Source organism: Agelaius phoeniceus, chromosome 9 (genome assembly GCF_051311805.1).
Source record: "Agelaius phoeniceus isolate bAgePho1 chromosome 9, bAgePho1.hap1, whole genome shotgun sequence".
NCBI classification, from domain to species: Eukaryota; Metazoa; Chordata; class Aves; order Passeriformes; family Icteridae; genus Agelaius; species Agelaius phoeniceus.
Window position 1 is genome coordinate 3,649,990 of NC_135273.1, and position 20,059 is coordinate 3,670,048.

At 43.5% G+C, this 20,059-nt stretch overlaps 1 protein-coding gene across 4 annotated transcripts in view; it reads right to left on the bottom strand.

Moving 5' to 3' along the window:
• LHPP (phospholysine phosphohistidine inorganic pyrophosphate phosphatase) overlaps positions 1-20,059 on the bottom strand; it is a 76,634-nt gene that overhangs the window by 53,086 nt on the left and 3,489 nt on the right. For 2 of the 4 annotated variants that reach the window (XM_077182792.1, XM_054637343.2), the window contains exons 2-5: positions 11,108-11,295; positions 9,236-9,389; positions 6,447-6,510; positions 5,460-5,552 (exon numbers count right to left, since the gene is read on the bottom strand). In XM_077182792.1, coding sequence (XP_077038907.1) covers positions 5,460-5,552; positions 6,447-6,510; positions 9,236-9,389; positions 11,108-11,295 — 499 coding nt within the window. The remainder of the gene's footprint in view (positions 1-5,459; positions 5,553-6,446; positions 6,511-9,235; positions 9,390-11,107; positions 11,296-20,059) is intronic. The other 2 variants (XM_077182791.1, XM_077182793.1) reach the window with 2 other exon arrangements.

Consider the following 20,059-nt stretch of genomic DNA (forward strand, 5'->3'; position numbering starts at 1 on the left):
AAGCTTGTAATCACTGAGAGCCTGATCCCAACCTGTTCTCAGGTTGATACAGAAATTCAGGAAATCACTGCAAAATGGAATTTATTCATTTTTGCACAGAAGGACACAATGTGTACAGGCCTAGCACTGTTTGTGTTACCATCAGTTTCAGTGTATGCCAATATTAATCAACAAAAGTGAGTGGATTACCAAAAAAGTAACTGGTTGTGCTAAGATTTGTCTGGTGCTCGATAAAAAGAGTGCACAGAGCACCTTGCTGCCTCTGTTAAAGATATTTATTGGATCAGAGTGCATCAGCCAAGGGGTCCTTTCTGTTGACTTTCACATCACCAAAGTTTCAAGCGCTTATCATCCTGCATTACAAATTACTGTATTTATTCTATTCTTCAAATTTAAAATGACTGGGGGAATGTCATTTTATAGTTTCAACAAAACCCAGCATATACACAAAACAGCAATTTTCCATTAATGATCCAAAAAATCAGCTTTACATCTCCCAAAGGTGTTCTGGATTATTCTGCAGAGAACAGAGGCAGCACTTAAACTGGGGAGGCACAGATTTAGAAGTGTGTAAAGTGGTTTATCAATCAGATTTTTTCACCTTTTCCGTTAAAGTTGAATTTCGTCTAATACAGAGTTAGCTGCATCTTTAATTATTTTATTTTCATCTTTTAAATCAGCCTTTTGCTTCATAAATTTAACTGCCTGGCTTTCACAACCATGGTACCTTCCAGCTCCAGACATTCCTGCCTGAATTTCCATCCCTTCCCCAGCTCTGTTTTGCTTGAAGAATAAAAATACTAAACCTGCAGAGCTATTTTTATGAATTCTCTAATTGCAACAGGATCTTCTCCCACGTATTACATTGCCTGTAAAGGAAATCTCAGGATATACCTAAATTTTCTGAGAGGATTCATAAACCAAACTGAGCTACAAACATGTAAATTTGGGGACAGCTTCTCCTGTAGATAGTTCACCTTTCCTTAGTGCTCTTCCAAACCAGCAATTCAGCATGAAATGAGAGAAAATGATGGGTTAAGATTTAAGTGATTAGGAAATAAAGCATTTAAATGTGGATAAGGAATAGAGAATAATTCCACTGCTGCATGGAGAGCTGCAAGAACCTGGCAACACCATTGCCAGCCAAGCACCATTACCAATGCCCCCCCAGGCTGCTCCAGGATATTTAATCACTCTCAACCACTGGCTTTAAGAGATTGTAATTCCTTTTTCTTACAGAATTCCTTCCAACACCTCCCTGAGGCTGAGGGGGATCAGACCTGCACCGCCTCATGCCCTCGCTCAGCCCAAATCCCAACATTTGGGAGGTAAAGGCAATTTCAGTCCTAATAACCCTGAAAAGAATTTCCGGTGACAAAAAAGGGCAGAGCAGGGCAGCCTCTCCAGCCAAGCCCTCTCCTGCTCAGCAGGGCTGTATCTGACCCCATCCAGGGAAGTTTTCCTGCAAGACTCTGGCAGCTCTGGAAGTGCAGCTGCAGCGGAGCAGCGATGCCTGTCCAGGCCAGCTTGTGGCACACGCATACAAAAATGTGCTCCAGCCCCCAGGGATTTCACAGATTTACTATCAGTGAAGGGCAATAATCACTAAAGGAGGAGCAATTATTCCAAAATCATTTAGGATTTAAAAAATCATTGGCAAGAAGATAGAGGTCAGAAGGTGCGCTGCCAAGGGAAATAAAAAAACTCTACCTGTCAAACCTGGGTTTAACTTCCTCTCTGACTGCAATATGGTAAGAAGAGAGAGAAAGATATAAAACTGAAAGGTCACATAGCCACTGAAAGCTGGAATTGAAAGATCTCCATTCGTGTTCACATTTTACACAGGGATCACACCATTAATCGGTTCAATCCTTCTGCAAAGTTACTTTTTTTTAGATTGGCTACAAATTAACTAAAAAGAAGGAGAAAAAAATGCAGTGAGTCTCTGGGTATAATTCCAATTTCCCTAAGATGCTGAGAAGTGGTGTGTGGCTGCACAGACACAGCAAATAAAGCACATGTGCCAAAGCTGAGGGAAAACACTGCTCTCAAAGGGCTCCACCAGACTCAGCCCAGAGGGGCAGGGAGAACAGAGGAGATCAACACAACCCCCAGGAATTTGGGCTGGAAATGCAAAATATAATCCCCACAGTCAGCAGTGCCACTGGTGCTGCCTGTGCCACAGACCCTGAGCAGCCAAAACCAATAAATCTTTTAGAGATGCTGTTGGGGTGGTGAGTGGGAGCCTCGGGTAGGTTTTGTCCACAAACAGAGTTTCAGCATTCATTACTGGTCGCAGGAAAATGTCTGATCAGAAAAGGAATTACAGAGTCAGGAAATGAAGGAGGTAGAAAGATGAGAATACCCTGATTTAGCCAGCCCTCAGATGGGGGATTTTGGAGGCTGGAGCTCATGCAGGATGCAAAGAGAGATGCACAGAAGGCAGTGTGCTAACTCCACCAGAATATTTAGCACAGAGAATGCTTCTAGAGTCAGGCATATTTATGCCTGAACAGAATTTTTGCTAGAGATTTAATAACCTTAAGTTAAATGTGCTAGGACCATGAGGAAATAAAGCTTACACACCACACCTTGATGCACCAAACCCCTTTACACCAGAAATACAACACATTTACTTTTCTCCCTGTTCTCCTCACCCAAGGAACACTATCCCAGGCTGCAGGTTCCCACATTACTGTTAATTTTGTTTCTGTCTCAGAACCCCAAAAGTGCAGGGCCAGACATTCCCACTGAGATTTCAGCTGGATTGAAGCCTCAAACTTCCCTTGGGCGCTTGTATTTTGGGATGGAAGATGCTGCCCCGTTGGGCTGGTGGGCAAGGAGGGGATGCTGGCCCAGGAGCAGGTGCCCTGTGCCAGCCCTGGGTCACCTCTCTCTGCTCTCATGCACCACTGACTCCCACCCGAGGCTTGCAGGTGGCAGCAATGGGAATTGCTTAACTACCAGGAGTTTATGGACTCCAGTATGACCTGCCATAACTCCCATTAAAGCAGGATAATTTGCTACAGAGAGAACTTTTTATGATTGTATAAAACTATCAGAACCTTAACATTATTTAGGTTTTATTGTAAAGCTGTAAAAATCATCCACTGTTAACAGCTGCCTTAAAACACATGAATTAGGCATTTCAGTAACCTTTAAGATGTGTTATTCTTTGTCATAGCACTGAATTGTAAGATAGGTCTGGTTACCTCTAAGAGGTTTAAATTTCCAATCTATTAAAGTAATACTGGCAATCTGTTATTTCTAGGCCATTGAGGAAAGGTTAAAATGAAAATTGGACTTCAGGGAGTTCCTCTTATTCTAAGTGCAGGCTGAAAACATCTCAGCAGCAGAAGGCAGAGTCAGGGTCTCAGTAAGAAGCAGTTATCAAGGGAAATGACTGGTGATAACTTTATTGATTAAAGCAGCTTGAGGAATTTCAGAATTGCCACTGTCTCAAATTACTGTGGTGAGACAGCTTTATTAAAAAGGTATTTTTCATTAAGAGCCAAGTAAAAGAAAATTGTAGCATGTTTTCAAAAGCACAGCTCATCTAAAATGGTTTAATGATGGTATGGATTAAATGCATTCCACAGGTGGAATAAATTATCAGAATAAACATTTTGTAAAAGCAAAGGAAAGTAAAACCAGCCCCTGTCATGTTCCTACAAATGCAGAATTCATCCAGGAGAAAGATTAAAATGTAATGCAGTGCATTACAGGAACTTACTGAAGGGACTATACTGAGATTTTAAACTGAAAATAATGAGGTTTTATTACTGTGTACCACAAACTAACCTAACCTGCAAATCCTTCTCCAAAAGTACATTAAAGTCACAAGGTCAAGCACTCAAACGTTAGGAAAAGATGCCAGAATTAGGGCAGTTTGCTTGTTTGGAATTTGTTCCTCCTACACATGTGTGAATCATGATGCAGGCTTTACCTCCAGCAGTGTGGATGATTGTTTCCATGGTGGAAAGCATGGAGTGACTGGTGCCTTCATCCAGTGGTGGCTGCTGCACTCCTCCTTGCTTAGGAGCACACTCCCTTCACTTCCAAACTCTCTAAATATAAAATACTATACCTACAAACTAGATATATCGGTACAACAGATTTATGGCATTTACCACTAGAAACAATGATGAAAAGCCAAAACTCTGCTCGTTAGGCACGAGCAGCAGACAAGGCAAACAGCAGAGAAGGAGGAAATAATCTCTTCTGGGGACTATTCCTGCTTTTTTGTACCCCAAACAAACACTCCTGAAGCTGATGGGAACCCCTCCCCAGGGCTCACCCTATGGGAGCAGCTTTGCCAGCCTGGTGATGCATCACATCAGGTTTGTTTCCTGGGGCAAGGAGCAGAGACAGGAGTTCTGCACCTGGGGTATTCCAGGGACAGCCCAGACTGGGCTATCTAATGCCTGGGAAGGTATGGACAGACTGGAGGGAGCACAGAAAAAAGGAGGGGGATTGAATGGAGGGAAGCAGCAGAACTAAACCACAGTTTTAGCAAAAAAAACCTCCTGCAATGATAGCAAGTCTAGACATAACTGGATGAAGAAAATGTCCAGGATGTTATTTTGGTCATTAACTAGAGTAAAACTAGAAATAAGGAGATGCAGTTGAAAAGGGAAATATCCTGATAAATCTCAGGAAAAGCTGCCTTCCCCAAGACCCACTGGGCTGAACACCATCCCCAGGGCACTGACAGTTCTTTGGCTCTCTGAAAACTACTGTGGACAAAACATTAATAACTGTGGAGCAGGGAACATTCCTGCATGGGGAAGGAGATGGATTAGATGGCCCACTAGGTCTTTTCCATCTCCCCACTCTGTAATAAAGCAAAACCCAAGCACATACTGAATTACAGGGCCATAATTTTATCTCCAGGCTCCAGGGACCTACAAGCCACCCCAAACTTCCCTCCTGTTGTTTATAATGTCACCCAAACCCCCCTGATGGAATTATTGTGCTGTAATTCACTGCTGTTTGTGAGGCTTCTCATACTCATCCTTATGTCCTGTGTGACAGAACAACAAATCAATAAAGAGGAGATGGGAACAACTACAGAGAGGGGAAAATGGGCTGTGCTGAGGAAGCACAGCATGTTTCTGCAAAGCCAGGAATACAGGAGGGGGTTTTGGGGTCAGCCAGCGCATCCTAGTCACCAAAATTATAAAATATTTTTTCTTCTGCTTTTTTCTCTTACTAAAAAAAGGTAGTCAGTGTGACAGCACAGGAAATAAAGGACATTTTGGGATCAATTCCATCACCCTGCAGCCACCAAGCAGACTGCCAGGCATGAGGGCACCTCTTTGCCTCTCCAGGCATTGAGTCCTGGTCCCATTCTCCATCAGCCTCTTCTGTAACTTTTCAAAGCTACAGCAAAGCAGGAAAAAAGCAAAAGTGGGCACAAATATCTGGCACAGCCCCTGGGCATGGCACCTCAACCTTACCTGCTCTGCTGGAACTCCCAGTTCTGCCAGGGCTGACTCAAAAAACCTTTTTGATGGTTTCCCCACCACCTCAGCCTGGATATCACAAGCATACTGGGGGGAAAAAAAGAGAGAGAAACACAAAAAATGCTGATTGGCAAAGGATTTGTTCAACTCCATAACTCCAGTCATAAAACCTTTGTGATTATTGATTTTTACCCTTAAATAACACAATGGATTAGCAGGTGAAGGTGAAGATCAGAGAATTTGGAGAACAGAAGTGTTTAAAGTTTTCTGGCAGGAGAGAAAATGCTCTTGAAACACCTCAAGGTACAAATCTTTCACATTCTCCATCATTGAGTAATCTTCAAACTCAGTTCCAGTACTGCTCATTTTGTTAGGAACATCACTCTTAGAGACATAACAAATATTCTTTATATAAAACTATCAAAAGTACTTGAGAGCCTTTAAAAGATATAAAGGATTTCTTCAACCACCTGGCATAATTTTAATGGTTCAAGTGAAAAATCAAATGTCACATCCAGGTTTTGAAAAGTTACACTTGAAAAAGTAGATTTTACAAGTTACATTTTCCTGCAACTAAGTATCAGTGCTATGCTGAAAAAAATAGTTTCTTGCTTGTTCCTAGACAAAAGCCTAACAGATAACATGGACCTTCAGGTTTTCCTGGCTATCTTGCACACAATATTCCCCTTTTTTCTTGTCTGACTCCTCCTTTCAAGGGCCTCACTTGCAATAAAGGTACCACAAAGAAAAAAGTTCATGGTTTAAGTAAAACAAATTAAAAAAAAAAAAAAACCAAAACAAAACCAACAAAGGCAGAAAAGCAATTAATCCACCCATCTTTAGAATGCAGCAAATGAGTTTCAATGTGTGGAAACTCCCTCCACCAAGGTGAGTAATTACAGAAGATGACCCATATTGATGCCAGTTACTCTTTTAACAAGGTGCACAGGGTGAGTAAGCACAATTCCAGCTATAAAATACCTCCAATGCCTTCATATATGCTCCAACATCAAGTTTCAGCCCATCAGTTTCTTTATAGTAGCGTCTGGAAATGAAAGTGATAAAGTTCCCATGAAATGAAAATGCTGGCAGTTAAAGACAAAGAAACCACATTTTATTATTTCTGGGCCTTTATGGATGTCCATATGGCTGCATAAAAAGTCAAGTAATCAGAAAATCCCAGGCCTTGGTTTAATACCAGGAGTTAAGGGAAGGACAGGCTCAGGACCGCGCAATGCTCAGGGAAAGGATCCCAGATGCCCACCTGGGAACAACTTCACTGCTTGAAAGGGATTTCAGGGTGCTTAGCCCAGGATGGGCTGGGCTGTGCATCACTGCACAGTGACACAGAGCCCTGGCAGGTCAAAGATGAGGGCTGGCCCCAGCCAGCAGCTGTGACCCCTCCTCAGTGTGCCTGCAAGGAGAGCCCAGACAGGACCATCACTGCTGCCTCAGCCTCCCACACCAGGAAATCCTGTTTATCACAACTAAAAGCCCTCCAAGCTGAATTTTGATCCTTTTTAAAATGCTCCCATGGCCATGAAGCTGATGGAATTAGAAGGTGTCTTTAGAGAGTGTAGCCATGATATTTTCTGAAAAATCCTTTCCTTAGGATTTTTTTCTCCTGAGAAGCTGAGAGGCCTCGGGAACAAAATGTAACCAATGGTTATCTGCTGCTGTGGTGTGCAACAGGTGCATCTGGGATTGGTCTCATGTGGTTGTTTTTAATTAATGGCCAATCACAGTCCAGCTGTCTGGACTGTCTCCATCAGTCACAAGCCTTTGTTATCATTCTTTCTTTTTCTATTCTTAGCCAGCCTTCTGATGAAATAATTTCTTCTACTCTTTTAGTATAGTTTTAATATAATATATATCATAAAATAATAAATCAGCCTTCTGAAACATGGAGTCAGATCCTCGTCTCTTCCCTCATCCTGAGACCCCTGTGAACACCACCACAAGAGAGTTTTTCTGGAACAGCAGTTCACATTCATGCAGGTCTTCCAAGCTCTGGGCAGAGCAAAGACAGGTTTCTGTATGACAGGAAAAAAGCTAGGATGAGCAGTCAGCTGAGATTTTATGCCTTATCCTTCTGCCATTTTCGATTATTCAGCATAGCCTTCCTTTAAAATGACCACTTGACCTTTGCTGGAACAGCCATTAACCTTCCATAGTCTGGCGTAAACAGCTTAATTTTCTGACAGTGCCATGACAGAAGAAATTACAAAGCCAATTCCCACTCTCAGCCCAAAACAGATGCTAAATGTAAATCACTCCATTTCCAGGAGCAGGGCATTCTGCTTCAGTGACTCTGACACTTTTGTTTTCTATGGAATGCACTAAAACTTCTACCAAAACCAGCCTTACTGGCCCAGGGCAGGCACCTTGCTAAGGCCCACCCAGCTGTGCTGGTTCTGCAGGCTGAAAATGAAGCTGGGTTTTGTAGATGGCCCTTGGCATCCATGAGGCTTCTCCAGTCAGGAGAACAATTCTCATAATTCAGAATCTCCCTCCTTTGAGTCAGAGAACTCACCAGAGAACTTGTATTCACATTAGCTCAACAATCAGCCATTAAAATACAATATGCTCTTGGTGAAAACTGAGCTCTGAATATCCCAAAGTCTTTATTTTTTAATAAAAAGTAATATTTCAAAGAAGTAATAAAAAGAGCTGTTTCTGTCAATGAATGACCAAATAAGTACTTTTACATGCACAAGGTACAAAGATTTTTTCCATTGATGACAATACAGTTCCTAAGAAAAGGTTGATTCTACATTTAATTTGAAATATGGTATTACATAACACCAAATTTGATTATTTCATGTACATTAGCCAGTCTCCTGTTGGCTCAACATTTTCTCCTTATCCTTCTGAGAAACAGTAAGGATTTTTCAGCCCTGTTGGAGGATTAGAGTGTCAGGTAGGGCAGCACAATGAATTTAACTGCTCCTTCCCACTGATAAGTTCTGCCCAGCTGGATCAATAACCCACAAACTAAGAAGGGTTTTCATGCCCATTACAGTCTATTGAACCACTGAGCAAAGTTGTCACTGCACTTTCCACAAGATAAACATGCACAGTCTCTTTTAAACCCATGCATCACACAACAGATAAGAATAACTCCTGTTGCTCCTGTTGGGATTTGTCATTATTCAGCGCAGGAATTAATAACGTCGTGTTTAAAAATCTCAGAATTAATTATTTTCAGGAAAACATTCCAACTCCCTGACTGAATTTTTTCCTGTGTGTGAAAACAGGAGGTCAAAATTTACTGTTAATGGACAGAGAATAGTTAAAAATGCTGTCTCTGACATTAAAACTACAAAAAAAATTGATCTGCCACTTCAAAAGCACCAAACTGCATCACAAACCTACACCAACAGCTCTTTATCCAAGCATGGCCTGTGGAAAGTTTGGGTTTCCTTCACTGTGAAAAATCATTTATATTCAGTTCAGAGAGGAACACATGGCTACAGGCAGCAGTTAAACCAACAGTTCTCACCTCTGAGATACTAAATTCTCACTCACTTGGGGGTCACACACATCAAAATCCAAACTCTCCATGATTCCTATGAGGCTTTGAGGCTCTCTTGAAGTACCACAAGTCCTCTTCATTGACAGGCACCTGATCAGATCAGGCTCTCAGCCCAGACACACAGACTAAAAACTGAAAAGTTGGTACTGGGAGTGCCCACACCGATTTCTGGCCTCCATTAAAGATATTATTAAAAAATGCAGAGACTTGATGAAAAAACCAGAGCTTAACTCACCCTTTTCCAAGGGAGAGCAAAACAGGCTTCTCCATCCCAATCAGAAGTCGGAAAGCCTCGTTCAGGTTTGCGTAGGTGAAGTTTTCTGCTGCATCTCCAAGAACCACACAGTTTGGGTTTGTCTTATCAATCTCAGCAAATTCAGGGACAAGATCTACAGAAGGAGGAAAAAACAAAAAAATGAAAAAAATCACAAATTCCTCACTGTGGATTCTTTGCTTCTTTTTTCTGCTAAGGCCAGGATTAAATGCATGGGACAGTATTTCTTGTTGGCACTCAGATGTTTATTAGTTCTTATCTATGTTACAGTCTCACAAACCCTGAGTTCTACAGCACTTCACTCCAACAAACTAAAACTGGAGCTGTATCTCTCTCTAAGGCCTCTTAAGGATAAACTGTCTCATTAAGAAATGACACCTAAATTATTTTTACTTTTAACCTTATAACTAATTACCCATACCCGCAATGCAGACTTTTTTATCCAATTACACAAAACCACCCAAACCCGTGGAGAAGAAGGTGAAGAAGGAGCAGCCTCTACCCTAAAACCTCCATCTTGCTTTAGACATGTTACTATATTCTAAAGCCTTAAACTCCAAGTTTCCCACCATGTGATATTACACACTTCTATTCAAACTCCACACCCACAATCCTGCCACTGTCATATTTTATGAAAAATCCCTTTGCCAGGATTTCTTCACCTGGGAAGCTGGGAAGCTTCAGCTTCTCCATGTTTTGCTCCTCTGGAATGTGATTTGGAGAATTGTTTACCCAGCATGTGAGTTGTTTTTAATTAATGGCCAATCACAGCCAGCTGTGTCGGACTGATGTCATGGGTTTTTTATTATCATTCTTGTTTAGCTTTCTGATGTCTCCTTTCTCGTTCTTTAGTATAGTTTTAGTTTTTAATATAATATCATATCATAAAATATAAATCAGCCTTCTGAGAACTTGGAGTCAATCCTCATCTCTCACCTCATCCTGGGACCCACCACAACAATTAATAAAACCCCAATTGGTGACCACCAACAATTGGTGTCCCCGAGTGAGTGACACCACAACACAACCCCAGTTTTATCATTCCATTTTGGAAGCCTTCTCCACAGCCTCAGGTCAAATGCAGTCTTCTCTTGAGGGTCAGTGCCTGCCAGCACAGAAAGCCTGAAATTCTCAGCACCCAGGGTTCCAACACCTCATCGATTTCAGATCCCATGGAAGCAACTGTGGTGGTGTTTGCAGGGGTCCCAGGACGAGGGAAGAGATCAGAACCTTGACTCCATGTTTCAGAAGGCTGATTTATTATTTTATGATATATATTATATTATGTTTTATGTGGTTATGTTATGGTTATGTTATGGTTATGTTATGGTTATGTTATGGTTATGTTATGGTTATGTTGCATGGTGTTGCGTTATATTATATTAAAATAAAATGATATATTAAGACTATACTAAAAGAAAAGAGAAAGGAGACATCAGAAGGCCAGCAAAGGAAAAGAATGGAATGGAATCTTGTGACTGCTCACAGCCTTGACACAGGTGGCTGTCATTGGTCATCAAGTAATAAACAGTTTCACATGTTGGGTAAACAATTCTCCAAATCACGTTCCAAAGCAGCAAAACATGGAGAAGCTGAAGCTTCTCAGGAGAAAATATCCTGGCAAGAGCATTTTTCATAAAATATGTCTGTGACAAGCAACAAACCCCCAGATTCGTGCTTCCCTTCGCTCACGACAACGCACGAAAAAATAAATAAATCTCGGTCTGAACCAACTCTTCAGACACCTACTCATGCATCCCAAAACAAAGAGGACAACAGAGCGCTCCCCTCCCTCCCTCCGTGTGTCCCCAGGGTGTCCCCAGGGTGTCCCACCGTGGTGCACCAGCAGGTGTGGCCTCAGGCCGCGCTCCCTCAGGAGGTGGCAGGCGGCCGGCGCCGGCGCTGTCACCTGGGCCACCGAGATGTCGAAGCCCAGGGCCCGCAGCTTCCTCACAAAACTCTGCCGCGTCGCCTGGGTTTCGTTGGTGCACAGCTGCAGCTTCAGCCCTGAGGCTTTGATCCTGTGGAGGGAGGGAAGGCAGCAGAGGGGGTAAGCAGGTGAAGGAAATGAGACAAGAGTCAGGCTCAAGGGAAATACAGGTTGGATATTAGGGAAAAGTTTTTCACAGAAAGGGGGATAAAGTTCTGGAATGGCTGCCCAGGGAGGTGGTGGAGTCCCCATCCCTGGATGTGTTTAGGAACTTTTTGGCTTTCCTGGTTGCCCAGAGCCACAGAGAGATGATTTCTTGTTGAGAGTTTATTGCAGATTGAGGAGTTTTTGCAAGACAATGGCCATATTCAGCTGAGGCACAATCCAGCCTGCTTGTAATAATGGACAGTGGACACGTTCACAAACAATGAATAATGGACATATTCCGAAATAGGGTTGGTATATCCTTGAAAGAGATACAAGAAGAGTCATCAGGACTCAGCAAGTTTGTCAGTGAGCTTGGGAAAGTAAGAAAAAAGTGAGTCATGGGTGGGCCAGACAGCCACAGCAAGACATGTGAAAAATTAGGTGATCCAATCAGCATTCTAATTTAGACACATAAACAGCTAGGATTAACCAATCATGTATTAGCTAGAGACGCGTAGAGACTTTTTTTTTTTTAGTAGAGACTTATCATAAATATAGTTTTTTTAAGGATAATAAATTTGGCTTCACTGGATCATATTGGTTATGGTGTGGTGTCCCTGAACCTCCACACCCCACAATTTCTACTCCCAGGAGAAGGATATCATCCCTGGATGTGTTTAACAAAGCCTGGATGTGGCAGTGGGTACCAGGGTTGAGTTGAGGTGTTTGGGATGGGTTGGACTTGATGATCTTGAAGGTCTCTTCCAACCTGCTCATTCTGTGAATTCTGCTAAGAAGATGAAGATGATATTCCAAACCAGGAGCAGGATCCTCTGCTGTGACCAGATGCACCCAAATTCCTGACTCTGAGCACTGCAGCTGCCAGTTAGCTCAGTGATGTTTTATCAACACTGGGGTGGATCCAGCCACATTTTTCATTAAATCTCTCATAAAACACCTGTGCTGTTACTTGGTGGATAATCCCAAAAAATCTGTCACTTTAACTGATTCATTAATAAATGTTTACAGGTAATTGGCTTCTCAGGGGGAGAAAACACAGCCACAAGTGTCCAGAGCCAAGGACATGGCTCCTGTAGACTGGCACTCTGCAGAAGTTGTGTTGCTGCCCCATTCCTGCAGCATCCAAGGCCAGGCTGGGCAGGGCTTGGAGCAGCCTGGGACAGTGGAAGGAGTCCCTGCCATGGCAGGGGGTGGAATGGGGTCTTTAAGGTCCCTTCCAGCCCAAACCATTCTGTGATTCTGTGAATCCCCTGCAAGCTCTCTGCCTCTGAGCAGCTTTGTGTCCCAAGCTGGGGACCTGCTGTGCATGTCCCCAAAAAGCCTCTTCCCCAAGGAGGAGCTGCCAGCTGTTTGGAGAGCCAACGTACTTCAAAGTGGCCACAGGAAATCAGAAGCACTGAAAATGTACCACAATTAATAAAAAATAAACATTTGCCTAAGGGACTTTCACTCAGCTCCTCTAATACATGAAAATGCCTACTTTGTCAGTTTTCATGTGAATTTGTGCAAAATCATCTTTGAGGACCTAAGCACATACAGATTCAATACTTAGGTAAGTCTGGAACCAGGCTTATAAATTCTTATAAAATATTATGACTTTTTTTTGTAATAAAACAAAAAAAAAGACTTTTCTATTAAGGAAGTCCTTGCACTGATTCTCAAGACAACAAAACATGCTGGGTCCATTTTGCAGGGAAGATGATCTCAATTGGTTGGTGCAAACACCAAAGCCACCTCCAGACAACAGATCTGATGATGAACTTTCCATCAAAGGATTCTTGGAAATTTGGTCCTGACCCAGAGAGCCCCTTCTGCTCATCAAAACTACACACCAGTGTCTTCTTTAATAATGCTGGTGATTCATTTCTTTCTTATTATTTGTCTTTCCTAATCATAGATATGTGAATTATCAATTACACTTAGTGGTTAATTGCCCTTCATAAAGCTAGCTTTTCTCTTTTAAATTAGGCAGTTAATATATTGTAACTAATAGCATCCACTTGTACATTATAAATATATCTTCATTGATTGGAGCACTGAATGTGAGATTCACTCTCAAGTTAATGAAGCAACTGAGTGAAGAAGTGCAGGTGGTACCCAGGGAATAATTATTGTTAATGAATTATGATGTGACCTTCTCAGAACAATGAACAATTGGTGTGACAGTGGGATGACAATATTCCACATCTGTTATTTGAGACACGGTTTCAGCTGGAGTTACAAAGCAAAGCAGTGTAATTTGGATACACAACAAACTTTAATAGAGTGTGCTATGGGTGAAAAAAATTATTCTAAATGCACCCTCTTAGGGAAAAAAAAAATCCATGATTCACAACTGACTGGAAGCAAACTCCTTTTGAATTAGAATCTGCTTTTTCTCTTCCTAAAGGTCAGTGTAATGAGTCCAGGGACAACACCAGCCACAGAGCTGCACAGACAAACCAGCACCCTCACAGGTCAGCTCAGTGAAAGCACAGATTCAGCTTTCCTGTATTACAAACTTCACTTTTTTTCTCAGCATTTTGGATGGAAACCAGAGTGAGACTTCTGAAAGGACTGAGCAGAGCAGGAGGAGTCTGGGCACATCCCAGACTGCTTCATGCCTTCAGGGCCACCAGCAATTACCACCCCAACAAATGAGCTCAGGAAATGCTCAGCATCAGGTCTACAAAGAGTTAGGCCAAGCTGGGCAAAAAAACAGGAGTCCTCTGGTGACACATGAAAAGGACTTTTAAAAATATCCTGGAACACTAAATGAAACAAAAATCCACAAAACTCTAGAGAAGACTTATTTCTACAAAAGTATCTTTCCAATGAAAAGTCACCTTTTTCTTCCCAATTAGCATGAAAAGAGCCCTGTAAACTCTGCCAAATCCTGCACAGAGCAGTCACACTCACCTGCACATTCAGTATCACACACACTGGGATGATCCACCCCTGGATGTTCAGCACAGGGATGGTGAGCAGAGCCTGCAGGCCAGCAAACAACTGTTAACTCACAGCTTCAATAATTAGGGAGAGCTTTTACCAACAGCTCTGCATGGGGGAAAACCTGCCTCAGATCATGTTCACAGCAACACTCTCATTCAGTTTCCCTAGCCTGACAGGTTTTGAATGTGGAGAGACTAAAAGAAGTGGCTCGGTCTGTGTCTCGCAGGTGTGATGCTGTGCTCAGTGAGCCTACAGGGCTGCAAAGCTTCCAGGGAAACCTCCAGCCTCTGAACCGACCCACTGCTCACACTCCCAGCAAAGCAAGGCACTGCAATTCCCACTGCTGGCAAGTGTGGGGATGTCAGGAGAAGAATAAAGAACAAGATTTGTAATGTGATGTCTTAGGAGATAAAGAGCAAGGGATTAGGTACCTGCAAGAGCAGAAGAATGAGGCAGCAGGAGATGAAATACACGACACACATTTTATCTAGATCTCAGAGTATTACAGATTTATCAGCAGGTCCATTACAGAAGCACAGGCACACCCAGGAAACCCAGTCAATCAGGCCTTCAGCTGACTTCCACACCTCATGGCTGTGATAAAGATCCCACTCAAACAGCAGGAAAATCAATGCTGATTAGGGCATTGCATGGCCCAGGTACCTGTGGGCATCCCCAGGCTGCCTCTCCCTCACTGTTTGGGGCCAGCAGCAGGCTCAGCATCAGACAAATCCACTTTTTCCACCAAATCCACCAATTTCCATCATCACTGCTCACACCACTCCTAATGCCCAAGAGCAGGAGCAGGGGAGCTTCACCTGAGCGAGGCAGAGCAGCTCCTGACCCTCCAGGCTGTGACAAAGGCCAAACTCAGCTAAAGTGGCAAAAGAATTGTCAGAGCCCTTCTTGGAGGGGATGGCAGAACAGAGGTGGCAGCAGGGAGCAGATGGAGAGGCCACTGTCCCCTCCAGCTGTGTGTCACTGCTGCCAGTGCCTGCTCTGCCAGGGAGCTGCCACAGCACGCAGGCACTGAAGGAAAAAGTCACAAAAAAAAAAAAAACAACTTCCAAGCCCCAAATTAAAAGTGGAGAGGTGAGCACTGAGCTACCACACAAACCCTTCCAAGCCCCAAATTAAAAGTGAGCACTGAGCTCCCACACCAGCCTTACCAGAGGAGGGATTTAAGCCCGCTCCAGATCCAAATAACCACTTGGCCACCCAAATGATCCCCAAATGTACACCTGGGGCACCCACCCCGCCCTGAGCACCTGCCCAGGGGAGAAGTGGATGTGAGGGGTTTAACTGCAGCCCTGAGCAGCTCTGTGAACTGACCTTTACCTCATTGTGCTGGAGCAGGACACGGGGCTGAGTGACAATGTCCCCCAGTGCAATTACCATGCGTCAGATGAGCCGGTCCCTTACAAATCACCTCGAACTTTACACATCTGCTGGCTGTCAGCATCTGCCAGGCTCACTCACCCGAAAATAATGAAAAAAAACTCTCATTATTGCTCCATAACAGGTAAAGTGTTAGGACAATTATTGGACATCCTCGCTGACCTTGTGCAGACTTAGCCAGCCGCCCTTGCCAACCTTTATGGGCAGCCTTTGGGCACATAAAACACAAAATCTGTTCTTTCAGGTGATGTAAAGGTTGTGACACCAGTAGGAAAAGCAATGGTCCTGGAATTCAGACTGGGAGTCATCAAACTTAAATTCACATTATCCTGCACATGGCTGGAGCATCTAAAAAAAAAGGTATAAGGGTAAACTTCAGATTTCCCATCTTTTCCCACTGTCTTTTGCAGTGAAGATTTTTTCTAAGATGGGAATAGGAAAGTGCAGCCCACAGCCAGAGGCCCTGTGCAGATGGGCAGGCACTGGGGCAGAAAGTAAAACCCTGGAACAGGCAACAAACCTGAGCTTGGAGACTGTCCAACAACAACTTCAAAGGGGTTTGGAAATGTGCTACAAGAGATTTCCAGAATTGGCTTTTTATCCTGCTTTTGGTTTTTCAGAGTGCTTTGGGTTCGTTTTGTTTTTTTTTTTAATTTAAAAGAAAGCATGCTGAGCACTTTTGCTATTTGACTCTTTTGCACCAGTGGACAAATGTGAGAGTGCTTCAGTGTAAACCTCCCAGCACTCTGATACCTTGTCTGAAACACAGGGAATCAACAGCACCTGCAGCCAAACCACAAAGGAAAAGCAGGACTTGTGCAGCAACACCATCCTCCCACCTGGGCAGGGGTAATGTCAGTGCCCTCTGCAAGGGTGCTGGAGGCTCCAGCTAAAACCTCTCCTGATCTTGCAGGTTTTTCCCAGGAGAACCTCCCTGGGAGCACCACACACACACCTGAGGATCCAAAAGGGTTTTGTGGCTCAGCACTGGCTCATAGCAATAACCCCTTGTGGGGTCCAGCTGTGGAAATGCCTGGTGGGAGCAGAGCGCATTTGCTCTGCTTAAAAGGTGTCTTTTTGGCAAAAATGTGCTGTATTTTCTCTGCAAATCTGTATTCCTGCCATTCCAGCAAAGTCATCATTTCAGAAGCCTGAAGGAGGCCATTAAGTGCCTTTGCCCATCCTTACATGGTTCAAGCCTCTCCTAATTCCATGGAAACACTGAATTCCTTGGTATTTTTTAACCTGGTGGGTGCAATGGAATCAGAGGACTGTGGATTAAACTCCAGAGTTTCCCTTCTCTCTCCCAGTGGCCAAAACTTTCCATTTCTCTGATTTCTGCCATCACAGCACATCCAAACTGCTTCAATCTTGCTGTCACATCTTCTCTGATGCCACTTTTGCCCCCTGACCTCTTGTTTCCCTTTCACTGATGTCCTGTCATGGGTCCTGAGTACAGCCAGGCTCATTAAAGCCCTGGTTCTCTGGGGATCCAACTTTCTGCTCCACGTAGCCCTGACAAATCCTTACACGTGGCACTTTTTGGCCCCAGTCCCCCCTGCATTCCTGAGACTCATCCCTACATCTGCCATCTCCCATCTCCCCAGCACAATTTCCTCTGCAGCCCCAGATGGCTCACCTCTCTCTAAATATAGAAGGGGATCATTTGGAGGCAATCCAAAGGAGGGATTGCAAAAGGGATTAAAAAAAATAGGAGGGCATTAGCTTTGCACATGAATAAAAGCAGATTAATAGGCACACATGAAGGAGCCACAAGAAGAGGCCAGTGTTACTTAAGGGTGGGCAAGGGTGACAAAAGGAAGGGTACAGTTATAAGAGAAAAAACTCTGGAAACACCACTCTGAGGTAGTGTTTGACAGTAAAAACTGAAAAAAAAATCACTAGCTCAAAGCAAAATTTAAATACCCATCAATGCCTTAATTTAGGTGTTTTGATAATTTAGAATTTTTCAAAGGTGGAAAGAAATCCTGGAAGTTTTAACTGGAAATCCTGGAAGTTTTAACACTGAAACAAACACTAAGTCCATCTTTTCCTGAATTCTCTATAAAGGCCATTGAATGCAGCTGGATACCAGAATTACTGCACAAATTATCCAACACCATAAATCATAATCCACCTCCCTGAACAGCAGGGAAGACAATATATTTGTAGGCAGCAATATGCCACAGCAGTGAAATCCAGAATTCAGTATTTAATAAAAATAACACATGCTTCTGAAAGGATCTTGCAGAAAGGAAGCACAAAGCAGAACACAAGAAAAATCTCTCTAGTCCATTAAGTTCAGTAACAAGATGCATTTAAGGCTGCAGATTACCAAATCAGCTTAATGTATTACACCTAAAAGACTTTAACCACACTGCAAGTGGTTCAATAAGTAAACTCTGGCAGACCTTAAGTAGCTGGTAAATCTCCACTTTGGGAACTGCCAAGAAAAAAAATCAGATTTTTGGGATTCAGTTAGCATGAACAGGTCTGGGATATATTTAATTGCATTGAGCAAAATGTTTTTATGGACAACAGAGTGAATGATACCCCAATAGCTTTTATTCTGTACAAAAAGGAGGGCACATGATCTTTAAGGTTGCTTCCAACCCAAACTATTCTATGATTCTATGAAGCTGCTAATTACTCCATTAAAAATTCACTCAAAACCAAGTTATCTTTGACAGGGTTGAATTCTCACTTTGTACACAAAAAGCACCTGTTTGTAAAGAAGGAATTCTGTTTCTGAGACCCTGAAGGTTAAGGATGTGTAAACTCCAAAAATGCAAGCACTTACTCATGCAATTTGTGCACAAAGCAGGTGAGCACCCACAACTTCAGGGACACCAATCTTTATAAAGAAATAATGAACACTGCTGATTAGGACAGCAAGTATGGGTTAGGAACAGCCACTGCTGCCAGAAAACTGAGACCACAGCTAATGTTACAGACTGGAGTGCAGCTGAGCATCAATTCCTGGATCCCCTTCTGGCCCTGCCAGGGAACAGCCACATGGCAATACAGAATGCTCCATTTTTGGTGTGTCTGCAGCTTCAGGAGGGCAGTGACACCTGGGGCACCGGGTTCCTTTGGGCAGAAAGTGCAAAGAGAGTCAAGTACAAAAATTAACAGATATTTACACAAGGGTCTGTATACTTTATTTGAAGGTCTCTTTCCAGGAGGAACAACTCCTTTTCTATCAAATGTCCCGAAGGCACAGCAAGCCTGGGAACTCTGAACATCTGCACAGCCCGTGCTAAGCCACATTCTCTGCTGTGACAACAAAGATTTCCTACTCCTCATGGCACACAGACTTCCAAAAGGCTCTTTGTGAGCTCCCAACTCCTCTGAACCCCCACACCCTGAATTGTTTTACAGTCCCAGTTCCATTTGTTCTCCTCACAATCTCCTTCTTGTTAGACTCTCCAGGTATTTTATTTTAGCAGGAGCGTCCAGCTGCTCCCCAGCCTCCCTGCTCCCCAGATTTCCGCTGTCCCTTTTCAAGGGCTCTGTGGAAAGCTGTGCTAACAGATGCACCACCCCAGCCCAACAACAGGATGTTGTAAACCTCCAGCTCCTGTGTGCTTTTCATATGGATATGCTAATGGACACACTATCAGCACACGGCCGTAAATGCAAATGCCAGAGCACAGGCTGAGCATCTTTTATGGGTGTTTAACCACCTTCTGTCTTGTAAGGGAGCAGCTCCCTGCTATTTGTAAGATAAAAAGCAGCTAGCTCACCTCGTGTCAATGCTGTGTAAATCGATTAGGACAATAACAGCACGGCACTGAGGCTCTGCTAGGGCTGGCTCCAGGAGAAGCCTTTAAGTCACCGATGGCCCTTCTGATCTCACCCATGGGCTTTCTGATCCGCTCCAAAGCATCTGCCAGGGAACTGCGCACCCCGGGAAGAGAGGGGTGGGGTTTATGTAACTTTTTCAAAACAACGACAAAGATACGCCAGAGCGAGTTAAACCATCGAGAAACATTGTGTCTTAAAAGTTTTAAAGGGATAAATTATCTCATCGAGCCACTTTTGGCTTTTTTAGCCATCCACTGCTGAAATATCCCCACCTGAAGATAACAACAACAGTCCCTGGAGAATTTAGAGACATTGCTGGCTCCAGGGGTGCCAATACCCTTTGGCACACAGGTGCCTGGCTGCCACAGTCTGGATGAGTAGCAAGGAGCCAGATTCACCTTATCCCTTGAGCACAGGACACAAGCTCTGCTCAACAAACACTCCTGTGGCTCACTTTCTCAGCCTCCAACTCATCAATCCCCTCTCAGTGCACACTGAGCCCTTCAGTATTTCACAGGTGAGATTTATCAGGGCTGCAGGTACACCAGCAA